A 13748-nucleotide genomic window follows, 5' to 3' on the forward strand; every position below is an offset into this window, starting at 1 on the left:
TATATTTTTGGGGGATATTTATTATAGCAAAAAGTAAAAAAATAGATTTTTTTTCAAAATTGTCGCTTTTTTTTGTTTATAGCGCAAAAAATAAAAACTGCAGAGGTGATCAAATACCACTAAAGAAAGCTCTATTTGTGGGAAAAAAGTACGTAAATTTTGTTTGGGAGCCACTTTTGCACGACTGCTCAATTGTCAGTTAAAGCGATGCAGTGCCGAATCACAAAAAGTGCTCTGGTCTTTGGCCAGCCAAATGGTCCGGGGGAAGTGGTTAACATGTATGACATCTATTTACATCCATTACATCCGTTCAGATCCATGGAAACAGAAAAGGATGCAGCTTTGTTCCAATTAAAAAACGGACCTTAACAGACACTGATGTAGGCAGATGTAAATGGTAGATAATGGCCTGGATTCACATACATCGGCGCATATTTATGCCGCCGTAGCGTATCTCTTTTACGCTATGCCGGCGCATCGCACAGAGGCAAGCACTGGATTCACAAAGCACTTACTCCCACTCGCTCTTAAAGATACGCTGGGTTTCCTCGGCGTAAGCCAGTGTAGGTGGAAGTGGGCGTGAGCCATGCTAATGAGGCATGACCCCATGCAAATGATGGGCCAAGCGCCATAGAAGTACTTAAAATGAACGGCGCATGCGCCGTCCCGTGGCCGCATCCCAGTGCGCATGCTCAGAATCATGTCGAAACAACTGCCTAAGATACGTCGAATCACTGCCTACGACGTGAATGTAACCTACGCCTAGTCATATTCACGTACAACGTAAACGACAAAAGATACGACGGCTTGTGTTCCCTGGTCCATACCTTTGCATGAGTTGCGTCTCCTATATGGGGAATAACTTTACGCCGGACGTACGACTTATGCAAACCGCATATATGATGCGCCAGGCGCAACTACGTTTGTGAATCCGCGTATCTCCCTCATTTGCATATGTGCATAGAAAATCTATGGGAGCGGCAAATGCGCCCGGCGTAAATATGCGCCCGCGATACGACGGTGTAGGCAAGTTACGTCGGTCGTAGGAAGCCTATTTTCAGACGTATCTAGTTTTGTGGGCACGGCGCATAGATACGACGGCGCATATTTACACTTACACGGCGTATCTCGAGATACGTCGGAGTAAGTGCTTTGTAAATCCGGCCCTATCTGTTTACATCTGCTCACCAATAGACATACTGTACATTGTAGTTCAGTCTGGATTTGTCTGTCAGTTATTAACTGGACTGAATATCCATGTAAAAGCAGCCTTAAGATAAGCTCAGTTTAAATTGGCGAAGTTGGAGTCAGGAGGCAATTAGTAGAACAAAAGTATTATGGTTGGAGTTCACCTTACCTCCATGTGACTTAATAGTCTGTACCAAGCATTCCGCTTCCTCACTAATCTTATCTTCTATAGTTCTCTTCCCCATCCCATAATCTCGTAGTGTGGAAAGAGCAAATCTTCTCATCACCTTCCAGGTTTCTCCATTGGTAAAGACAAGGCCTAAACACATAAAACACAAGCACTGAAAGTTGAACTCCAGTCCTACCTTTAGCCCTGCACAGTTGTATAGGCTCTTCTCTGGTACTCAAAATACTAAGGTATCGTTCATACCACCAGGTAAGCTGAACTGCATTGATCAGCACTGATCAACTCAAAGGTACTTACAAACATGAATTTTCTAGGTGCCCTGTTCACACCACACGTGTGCAATAAAAATGCAGCATGTATGCAGTGCAACACAAATCACCACATGCCAACGCACTGAAGCATGTTGCTGTGTTTTGTGATGCATAGAGTTAAATAAAAATTTATTCTATGACATTTTGATAAAGCTAAATAAATAAAAAAAAGTAAGAATTAAATGAATGTGCTGCGCTATCTCACCAAAAAATGTAAATAAAAAAGATCCTTAAGATCCATAATATGTGTCACACTCCCCAGTAAATATATATATATATATATATATATATATATATATATATATATATATATATATATATATATATATATATACAATATTATGTTAAAAGAAAATTGTAAATAAAATTACCGGGTATATATAGTGTCACAAGCTTGGATATAATGAATAAATATTAAATAACAATTCATATAAAATATTGTGCCACAAATGTGAATCATAATGTGCTGTAGTGCATAAAACAGTGACATTCTAATTAAATATGGAAATCTGTCCAATATAGCTGATATAAAGTCCTTAATGTATATATAGCAGTGACTTCACATATTGTTTATATATATAACATTGAGGGTAACATTGAATAACTCCTTGAAAAAGGGAGTTTTCAAGGACTTGGGAACACGTTGCCAGCTCCTTGCACCACCCATGGTTTACCTGCATTGCATAGAACACAAAACATTGCATAGAGCAGCACAGAAACCCATGATGATGGTGATGATGTTACTATGTCTAAAATATGCTATGAAATGAAAAGGGAAAGTTTTTTTTTTTTAAAGGGGTTCTAAACCTTCCTGTTTTTTCACCTTAATGCATCTTATGCATTAAGGTGAGAAAAACATCCGATGCTTACTGGCCCCCCAGACCACCCACCCCATTTACTTACCTAAGCCCTCAAAAGTCCAGCGTCGAAAACGCGCTGGCTCGGCTCTTCTCGGCTTGGGGATCTGGGCTCTTCATTGGCTCGCGCTGCTGTCAATCAACTCCAATGGCACAAGGGTTGGGGCCGAGTCCTGTAGTTGGCAGCTATGGACGCCAAATACAGGACTCGTGAGCGTGCCCGCAAGGTAACCACCTTGGGAGAGAGCTTCCCAGAGGGGGTTATCAGAAGCGGGGAGGAGCCGAGACAGCCGCCGAGGGACCCCAGAAGACAAGGATCGGGGCCACTCTGTGCAAAATGAACTGCACAGTGGAGGAGAGTATGACCTGTTTTTTATATAAAAAAAAAAAAAGTGAAGCTTTAGTATCACTTTAAGGGGAATGTATATTTAGGGGCGCACACTGTTAGCATTAATCATTCAGTCAATGGCCCAGATTCAAGTAGCAATTGCGTCTGTGTAACCATAGGTTACACAGCGCAATTGCTTACTTGCCCCGGCGTTACGAATGCTCCTGATTCAGGAACATCGTAACGCCGACTGCAGCCTAAAATCTGCGTGGCATAGGGCTCTTATGCCACGCATATCTAGGCTGCATTCTTGCGATGACCGCTAGGGGGCGTTCCCATTGTGGTCAGCGTATAGTATGCAAATTGCATACTAACACCGATTCACAATGTTGCGCGAGCCCTGCGTACGCAATTTACGTTGTTTCCGTACAGGGTGTTTAGCGTAAGGCTGCCCCTTCTAATAGCAGGGGCAGCCAATGCTAAAAAATACCCGTCGTTCCCGCATCGCGACGTTCGAATTTTACGTAATTTGCGTAAGTGATTCGTGAATGTCGCTGGACGCCATTCACGTTCACTTTGAAGCAAATGACGTCCTTGCAACGTCATTTGCCGCAATGCACGTCGGGAAAGTTTCCCGACGGAGCATGCGCTCTACGCTCGGCGCGGGAGCGCGCCTAATTTAAATGATTAGGCGCCCTTGCGCAGGGCAAGTTTACACAGCGCACACGCAATTTACGGAGCTACTGCTCCGTGAATCGCGGGTAGCGCAGTAAATTTGCGGGGGCGCAGGGCAAAAACGCTGCCCTGCGCCTCCGTAAATAAGGGGCAAATCTACCTGAATCCGGGCCAATGTCTTTATATAGATTTTTTTTTATGTTCATATACTTTAAGAAATGTATATTCATGTTACTTCTCTAAATAAATAAACAGATACCATGTTCACTTTGGCTTTTCTGAAGTATTAGTGCCCTTGGCCTGTTAGAAAATTCCTCGGCATGGTTAATTAAAGCATCCTTCACAGCGTCATATCCACAGAGGACAACCATTTTCTCACTCCCTATTTGGACACCTATCACTGGACCATACGTTTTGGATAACTGAAAGCGAAATAAAAAAAAAACAGGAGAATGAGTGAAAAGTAATTGTTTCACTTTAAAACTGAACTACAAACAGTAGTCAAATAAAAAAAAAGTTTGCTATTGAAAGTTGAGATCATCTACTGTTGTTCCTTAAAGGGGTTGTAAAGGTTTGTTTTTTTATTTTCAAAATAGGTTCCTTTAAGCTAGTACATTGTTGGTTCACTTACCTTTTCCTTCGATTTCCCTTCTTAATGTTTTCTTTCTTTGTCTGAATTTCTCTCTTCTTGTTCCTCCTCAGTAAACTGTTCTGGGTGACTAACCCCCAGCCAGAACGGCTCGGGTGATGATGGAAAGCGTACTAAGGAGAAACAGGAAGTGAGAAATCCAGACAAAGAAAAAAAAAACATTTAGAAGGGAAAGCGAAGGAAAAGGTAAGAGAACCAACAATGCACTAGCTTAAAGGAACCTATTTAGAAAATAAAAAACAAACCTTTACAACCCCTTTAATTATGGAGTTATTTTTATTTTATTTTTTCACAAAGAGTCTTTATTGGGTGAATAATAAAGCATAATACATCATACACTTACAAAAGCACAATAACTGTGAAGGATTGTATACATCAAAAAATGAACAATCATAAAGAGGTTGCAAATAATCAGTTTCATATAGGCATATATGTAGCAAAAGTGCCTTCATTTTAGAACTAAGATGAGAGAATATAGTTGCTTGGTCAAGCAAATTTGTGAAGGGGGGGGGTGGGGACAGGAGGGGGAGGGGGGAGGGAGGGAAAGAAAAAAAAAAAGTTAGAAGTCCTGAAATGTTTCAATATCTACTCCTATCAATGCCTTTATTTTATAATAGATTTGTAATGTTGAGAGTCTTTGAATGTTGACCAGTTAGACCAGGTTGCATAGAATTTAGTAATTCTTTCTTGGGAAATACTAATGAGTTCCTCAACTTTTTCCATGCTATTTATTCTCCTAAACCACTCAGCTTTCGTTGGAGTATTAGAAGACCGCCAGTGGGAAGGGATACAGTGCCGCGCTGCATTAATCATGAACATGGGGAGTGATTTCAAATACTGATTTTTAGGCAAAGAACTGAAATGTAATAGATACTGGGCCGGGGGGTAAGGCTTAGGTTTGACGTTGTTACTAATTTAACCGTTTCCAGAAGGACTGAATTAGAGGACATGACCACCAAACGTGTAGCATAGAGCCCTCCTCTCTTTTACATCTCCAACATCTGTCAGACACCAGGGGTGAAATTTTATGAAGAATTGTAGGGGTTCTATACCATCTGGTGATGATCTTGAAGCCACTTTCTTGTGTGGCCACATTAAGTGATCCTTTGTGTGCGTAAAGATAAATTGTCTCCCAGTCATCTTCAGTCAATTCTATGTCGAGATCTCTTTCCCATGCTTTACAGGATGAGCTGGAGAAGTCATTGTCGTCTTCAAATAGAGAGTTGTAAACAGTCGAGATAATATGTCTGTGTAGGGATGTTTTAGTGCAGAGATTTTCTAGCGAAGTGAGGGGCCTTTTCCAGTTAGGGACGTTCTCGTTATTGGTTAAAAAGTGTCTAATTTAAATATAATTCCATTGAGATAAGAGGGACGGTTTGATGTCTTTTAAGATGTCCTCTCTAGAGAGGAATTTCCCATTTTTAACAAAGTGTTTTGCCAGGACCTCTTTGTATGGCCATTGATGTGTTGGAAACGATTTTTGGAGTTATTTTTCAAGTTTTTGTTGGAGTTCCTAAATTTAGAATTATAGCAACTTTGTTAAAATATAAATAAAAGTAAAAAGACAAAGTCTATCTCATTTGTTTTTTTGTTTTTTTTTAAAAGACACGGTTATCCCATATTAAAAAAAATCTGACAATACAGTCCATAAAATATGAAGTGATCGAGCAATGGTATCTAGGATTGATGTGTTTTGCGGTTAATTTGCTTCCTCAGAATATATGCCTACTGCATATACAATATATTACCAAAAGTATTGCCTGCCTTTACACGCACATGAAGCTTAATGGCATCCCGGTCTTAGTCTGTAGGGTTCAGTATTGAGTTGGCCCACCAGCTATAACAGCTTCAACTCTTCTGGGAAGGCTGTCCACAAGGTTCATGGGAATGTCTGACCATTCTTCCAGAAGAGCATTTGTGAGGTCAGGCACTGACAAGAAGGCCTGACTCACAGTCTCTGCTCTAATTCATCCTGAAGGTGTTCTATCAGGTTGAGGTCAGGACTCTGTGTAGTCCAGTCAAGTTCCTCCCCGAACTCGTTCATCCATGTCTTTATGGACCTTGCTTTGTGCACTGGTCCAAATCATTTAGTGGAGGGGGGTTATGGACACAGATGATCATGTAGTAAAGGGCCACTGTGATTGGCCCTTTACCCTTATCTGTTCTCAGCTGTGTCTGAAGAACTCAGCGATCACAGACTGCGCCAACCACATCATTTGAAATTTTTACCGTACACTTTTGCCCATACACGGGGCTGAGCGAGAGAAATCAATTGGTTCCTTCAACAATGCTATACAGCGTGGTGGATGTCCCCTGTTGGCCCCTTAGTTCCAGTGATGGGAACTCTTAAGGCATCAGCATACCAAGATGTTTTGGACAATTTTATGCTCCCAATTTGCGGGGAAAATTTTGGGGATGGCACAGGTGTAGGTGCATCCAAGCTGCTACCTCCTGTGCAATGCCTGGTGAGCCTCAACAACACAGCACTTAGTCTATGAAGTCATTAATACTCACATCATCACCGATCAGATAAGATATAGACTGACATCAAGGTCTACAAGTCACGGACAGGGAAAGTAATCCATCTGACGCTCATGTTTCCCGACTAGGGGGTAAGTAATATTTGTAATTTTGTTTCACCTTATTATGTGATGTTTGTTATTGTCTATCATTTATAAGTTTAATTTATTTTGTAGATTGGATTTTAAGACGTGGGTGAATCCTGATTAAGTGAATTAGCTGTGAAACACGTCTTTCCTAGACACCATTGCTGGATAATAGCATGTATTATGGACTGTATTGTCAGATTTTTTTTTCAATATGGGATAACCATGTATTAGAAAAAAAAAAAGAGATATAGCCAGATTCAGAGAGAGTTACGCCGGCGTATCAGTAGATACGCCGTCGTAACTCTGAATCTGCGCCGTCGTAAATTTAAGTGTATTCTCAAATTGAGATACACTTAAATCTAGCTAAGATACGACCGCGGGCACCGTCGTATCTTAGCTGTCTATTTAGGCCGGCCGCTAGGGGCGTGTACGCTGATTTACGCCTAGAATGCGTAAATCAGTGAGATACGTCTATTCACAAACGTACGCTTGCCCGTCGCAGTAAAGATACGCTGTTTACGTAAGGCGTTTCAGGCCTAAAGTTATTCCACCAAAAAGATGGTGCAGCCAATGTTAAGTATGGACGTCGGAACCGCGTTGAATTTTAAAATTTGTACGTCGTTTGCGTAAGTCGTCCGTGAATGGGGCTGGGCGTAATTTACGTTCACGTCTAAACCAATAAGTCTTTTCCAGCGTAATTTGGAGCATGCGCACTAGGATATGTCCACGGACGGCGCATACACTGTTCGTTCAAAACGTCAATCACGTCGGGTCACGATTCATTAGCATAAAACACGCCCACCTCTTCACAATTTGAATTAGGCGCGCTTAGGCCGGCACATTTACGCTACGCGGCCGTAACTTAGGACGCAAGTGCTTTGAGAATGCAGCACTTGCCTATCTAACTTACGGCGGCGTAGCGTATATGAGATACGCTACGCCTGCCTAACGTTAGGCTGATCTACGTGAATCCAGCTAGAGATAGACTTTTTCTTTAATACAGTAGGTGTTTGTGATATTGTGTTTTTAGCACGACAGCATCGCGCTGATTCTCGGCGTCATGGTGCCGAGATCTCGCCGACATCTCACACTCACTGGAATAGTGACAGCACATCCCAGCAAACGTGTCATAGAAGCGACGGGAGATCCGACTTGGATTCCCGCCAATTCTACACGTGTGCGGCGTTTGTTATGAATCCTGAGGGGGAAGTCCCCGCCGGATTTTAAATAAAAATCCGGCATGGGTTCCCCCCTCAGGAGCATACCGGGCCCTTAGGTCTGTTATGGGTTGTAAGGAGAGCCCCCCTACACCGAAAAAAACGGTGTAGGAGGTCCCCCTACAATCCATACCAGACCCGTATCCAAAGCACGCTACCCGCGTGGGTAGGTATCACATGGGTAGAATGGGTACCAGAGCATGATGGGATTGTGAGGTCTATATAAATCCGATGCAAGCCGCGCACCCGTCATTGCAGCGAGGAAAGGCGACGTGTCAACATCGGGAGAAGAAGAGAAGTGAAGAACATGACGTCACAGCACGGAAGAAGAACTCACAGCACGGAAGGAGAAGAAGACGTACAGCACGGAAGAAGAAGGCACCGGACAGCGAGAGGAAGAACCGGGGTGCGCCGAGTCAACAGCGGAGAGCGGCGAACATAGAAGGAGACCCCCGGATAGCGGAGAAGACCCGTCGGGATAGCGGAAGAAGAAGCCCCCCCGCCGAAGACGCCGGAGGAAACCCGCCGGGGGGGTGGGGGCTTTTTTAAAAGCGACCCCCCCGGCGGTGGAATAAAACCAGACGGCGGCCCCCACCCACCCGAAGACGTTAAAGAAGAAGCTCCCCCTGGTAAAAGAGCTAATAAAGAAGACAGGGGGAGCCTCCGGAGCAGAAAAATAAATTATTTTAAAAACCCTTGTGTGGTGTGTTTATTAACTTTGACATTTTTCCTACAGGTGAATGGTTAGGGGTACGATGTACCCCATATCCATTCACTTAGGGTGGGGGGCCGGTATCTGGGGGCCCCCTTATTAAAGGGGGCTCCCAGATTCCGATAAGCCTCCCGCCCGCATACCCCGACAACCAACGGCCAGGGTTGTCGGGAAGGGGCCCTGTCCTCATCAACATGGGGACAGGGTGCTCTGAGGTGGGGGGGCCGCAGTGCGCCCCCCTGCCCCAGAGCACCCAACCCCCCCATGTTGAGGGCATGCAGCCTGGTACGGCTCAGGAGGGGGGGGCGCTCGCTCGTCCCCACTCCCTTCCTGGCCGGCCGGGTAACGTGCTTTGGATACGGGTCTGGTATGGATTGTAGGGGGACCTCCTACGCCGTTTTTTTCGGCGTAGGGGGGCTCTCCTTACAACCCATAACAGACCTAAGGGCCCGGTATGCTCCTGAGGGGGGAACCCATGCCGGATTTCCGGAAAATCCGGCGGGGACTTCCCCCTCAGGATTCATAACAAACGCCGCACACGTGTAGAATTGGCGGGAATCCAAGTCGGATCTCCCGTCGCTTCTATGACGGCTCTGTCTCCATCGCGGCAAGCCAGCTCGGCGCTGGCTCCCGCGATGGGGCTCGTAGGTGGTCAATCTTGCCGAGAAAGGGAGCGAGATTGACACAATGTCGCGTGCACCTACTGTACTTTTATTTATATTATCATACATTTGTTATATTTTCATTGTTGTCTCCTCTGCATTAAAACATTAAAATCCCATTTCCTCCACCCTATTTTAGGCGAAAGTGGTTATGGGTTGCAATTTGATATAGGGATGGTGCCTACAGAAATTATTTGTGTATGTACCCACCCTTTGGTTTATTTTTCTTGGAATTACTGTATTGCCTCAGATGATATAGGACAAGAAATATGTTACCTCTATAAATGTCTTATGAGGTTTCTTCATGTCGATACCGAGCATATTTCCGATAATTGGCCATGGTTTGGGTCCAGGTGGGAAATTCTTGTACTTGTCTTGTCTCTTGTTGTATATATAGGCCAAGAAGAGGATGACAACAACAGACAGAAGGATCGTCACTGGGTCAGCTGACAACATCGTCCTGTAATATCTACTGAAGAGGAACACAGACAGTGTGTGTTACTGGCAGGAATATTCAATTAAATCATATAAACCCTAACAATAAACTTTACTTATTTACTTCATTTTGGTCTGCTCAATATACAAGTGATCGTGTTTTGTTATATCTCTTTGATAAGTGCAAAAAATATCTGTTGATTTTGCCAGAAATCCAGTGCTAGACTCTGTAGTGTTATATTAATCAATATGATCAGATATACTCAGATTAGGTTAGTGAACTACAGAACATCTCCACCCTATTTTATGTGGTTATGGAGGATGGGAAAGGGTTTTGGAGTCATTACACACTTTTTTGTGCTGCTGCTCTAAAGATACAGCACAGTTGTGAGCATTGGAACACACAGGGTGTGTTACTTTCAGACCACCAGGTGAAAATAAAGTGGAAACAAGCATGAAAATGGAAGACTTAGGCCCCGTACACACGACCAAACATGTATGCTGAAACTGGTCCGCGGGCCAGTTTCAGCATACATGTTCGGTCGTGTGTAGGCGCGAGCGGGCCGAATTCCAGCAAACATTTGCCCGCCGGGCCTTTTTCCAGCGGGCAAATATTCCTGGACGTGTTTTAAAACCGTCCGCTGGAATCCTGCCCGCTCGGACATGTACGGTCGTCAGTACAGACCTACCGTACATGTCCGAGCTCCCGCCGTCCCTCGCATGCGTCGAATGACTTCGACGCATGCGTGGAAGCCTGTAAATGGCAGGCCCGCCCACGTCGCCGCGTCATCGCCGCGTCATCGTCGCGGCGACGACGCGGACACGCCCCGCGTAGTGTTTACGCGCAGACTTCTGTATGATGGTTAGTACAACCATCGTACAGAAGCCCTCTGGCAGACATGTACGGTGAAAACGGTCCGACGGACCGGTTTCACCGTACATGTTTGCTCGTGAGTACCCGGCCTAAGGCCTCATACACACGATAGGTTAAACAGAGGACAACGGTCTGATGGACCGTTTTCATCGGTCAAAACCGATCGTGTGTGGGCGCCATCGGTTATTTAACCATCGGTAAATTTAACTGATGGATCGGTAACCGATAGGTCAAAACTGATCGTTAGTAGGCACAACCATTGGTTAAAAATCCACGCATGCTCAGAATTAAGTCGACGCATGCTTGGAAGCATTGAACTTCGTTTTTTTCAGCACGTCGTTGTGTTTTACGTCACTGCGTTCTGACACGATAGTTTTTTTAATCGATGGTGTGTAGGCATGACGGACCATCAGTCAGCTTCATCGGTTAACCGATGAAAACTTTCCATCGGTCTGTTCTCATCCGATGGACTGATCGTGTGTACGCGGCATAATGCAGCCATAATATCCAAGGACTGGTAAGCTGCAATATATTACATTTTTGACATTGGATTTAGATACACTTTTAACAAGTGAAGACCAGCATGCTCAAACCCCTTCTTCTCCAGACCATTTTTTAGCTTTCCCCATTGTCTTTGAATGCAAATTACTCATCAACATAACACAGTACCCAAACAAATTATATATAATTTTTTTGAGACAGATATAGCTTTCAGCATCAATTTATGCAGCGTTTACATGTACACTGTATATATATATATATATATATATATATATATATATATATATATATATATATATATATAGTGCCTTGAATACTTAAAAAAAAAAATATATATATATATATATATATATATATACATACACAGTATATACCAGGCATGTCCAAAGCAAGACAATGATCCCAAACACAAAGCCAAGACAACTCAATTGCTTCAAAAAGAAAGAAAATAAAGCTGCTAGAATGGCCCGGCCAATCACCTGACTTGAATCCAATAGAACATCTATGGAAAGAACTAAAGATCAGAGGGCCAGATTCTCGTACCTGCGGCGCAGCGTAACGTAACCCGTTTACGTTACACCGCCGCAAGTTTTCAGTCTAAGTGCCCGATCCACAAAGCACTTACCTGGAAACTTGCGGCGGTGTATCGTAAACACGTCCGGCGCAAGGCGGCCCAATTCAAATGGGGCGGGTGCCATTTAAATTAGGCACGCTCCCGCGCCGGACGTACTACGCATGCTCCGTTTGCAAGTTTCCCGACGTGCTTTATGCGAAATTACGACGCGCCGACATGTTGAGAATCGCGACGGGCGTAACGTACTTACACCGGGAAAACAAATAAATTCAAAAGCGACTCGGGAAAGACGGGCATACTTTAACATGGTGGAGTAATTTTACACCATGTTAAAGCAGCCCTATCTTTGCGACGGGAATCTAAGACTAGCGCAGACGTAACGACGGGAAAAACCTTTGTGGATCGTCGTAACTGCTAATTTGCATACCCGACGCTGGTTTTACGACGCAAACTCCCCCCAGTGGCGGCCGAAGTATTGCATCCTAGGATCCGACGGTGTAATTCAATTACACCTGTCGGATCTTAGGGCTAGCTATGGGTAACTGATTCTATGAATCAGTCGCATAGTTAGAACGGCCCTAAAACAGAGATACGACGGCGTATCAGGAGATACGCCGTCGTATCTCTTTTGTGAATCTGGCCCAGAGTTCATAAAAGAGGCCCACGGAACCTTTACGATTTGAAGACTGTTTGTGTGGAAGAATGGGCCAAAATTGCACCTGAGCAATGCATGAGACTAGTTTCTCCATACAGGAGGCGCCTTGAAGGTGATAACAGAGGATTTTGTACTAAGTATTAAATAAATTTCAATTAGCGTGTTTAATACTTTTTCCCTGTGTCATTCCATTTTATTACACATAACTACATTTCTGAACTTTCATCTTAATGGCACCTTTAGAAATATATTTACCTAGAAAAATGGCAACATATTCAATACCAATTTTACCTGCTGTATACAGTATATATACTGTATACCCTGATGTACTATATACCTAATTTCTACCCATTTCTTGAGCAGACAGTCCAAGGTATTTAGTAGGAGGCATGGTGAGTTTTTAACATAATAAACTTTTGTCACAATTTTTGTGAAAATTAAGTGAATACAATTACATTTTATTTCACAAATTTGTAATTTTAACAAGTTATTTCTCATACAGCATGAACATACTTAGAACTACAACCCCAAACCAGGAAAATTATCACATTGCATAGATAATCATGACAGTAAAAGAAAAAAATAGTAAACAATGAGCGCTGACCTCATGACCATGTCCTTTTCATCATACACTTCATAAGCGCTGTCAGGAAGACAATTGCAGCAGGATGGAAACAAACAAAAAAAAACACCTGATCCTAAACTTTTTATACATAACATCCATTGTCCCCCAATGTCTCTCTAATACAGTTAAAGGGGTTGTAAAGGTACAATTTTTTTTCCTAAATAGCTTCCTTTACCTTAGTGCAGTCCTCCTTCACTTACCTCATTCTTCGATTTTGCTTTTAAATGTCCTTATTTCTTCTGAGAAATGCTCACTTCCTGTTCTTCTGTCTGTAACTCCACACAGTAATGCAAGGCTTTCTCCCCGGTGTGGAGTGTTGTGCTCGCCCCCTCTCTTGGACTACAGGAGAGTCAGGACGCTCTCTATGTTGCAGATAGAGAAAGGTGCTGTGTGTTAGTGGGCGTCCTGACTCTCCAGTAGTCCAAGGGAGGGGCGATCACGACACTCCACACCAGGGATAAAGCCTCACATTACTGTGTGGAGTTACAGACAGAAGAACAGGAAGTGAGGATTTCTCAGAAGAAATAAGGACATTTAAAAGCAAAATCGAAGGATGAGGTAAGTAAAGGAGGACTGCACTAGGGTTAAGGACCAACTATACTCGATTAGCTTCTTATAGCTAAGGAATGACAGCTATGAAACTGGAAGTTGCAGCTATAAGCTTATTTTGACCACTGTTTTAATTTGTT

The 13748-nt window shown here is 43.4% G+C and overlaps 1 protein-coding gene across 1 annotated transcript in view; it reads right to left on the minus strand.

Annotated features, from left to right (window-relative positions):
- Positions 1-13748, minus strand: part of LOC120936155 (cytochrome P450 2K4-like) — a 37037-nt gene that overhangs the window by 22817 nt on the left and 472 nt on the right. Inside the window, exons 2-4 of the mRNA XM_040348305.1 lie at positions 9672-9867; positions 3806-3968; positions 1358-1507 (exon numbers count right to left, since the gene is read on the minus strand). Coding sequence (XP_040204239.1) covers positions 1358-1507; positions 3806-3968; positions 9672-9851 — 493 coding nt within the window. The 5' untranslated portion in view covers positions 9852-9867. The remainder of the gene's footprint in view (positions 1-1357; positions 1508-3805; positions 3969-9671; positions 9868-13748) is intronic.

The sequence above is a fragment of the Rana temporaria genome, chromosome 4, assembly GCF_905171775.1.
Source record: "Rana temporaria chromosome 4, aRanTem1.1, whole genome shotgun sequence".
NCBI classification, from domain to species: Eukaryota; Metazoa; Chordata; class Amphibia; order Anura; family Ranidae; genus Rana; species Rana temporaria.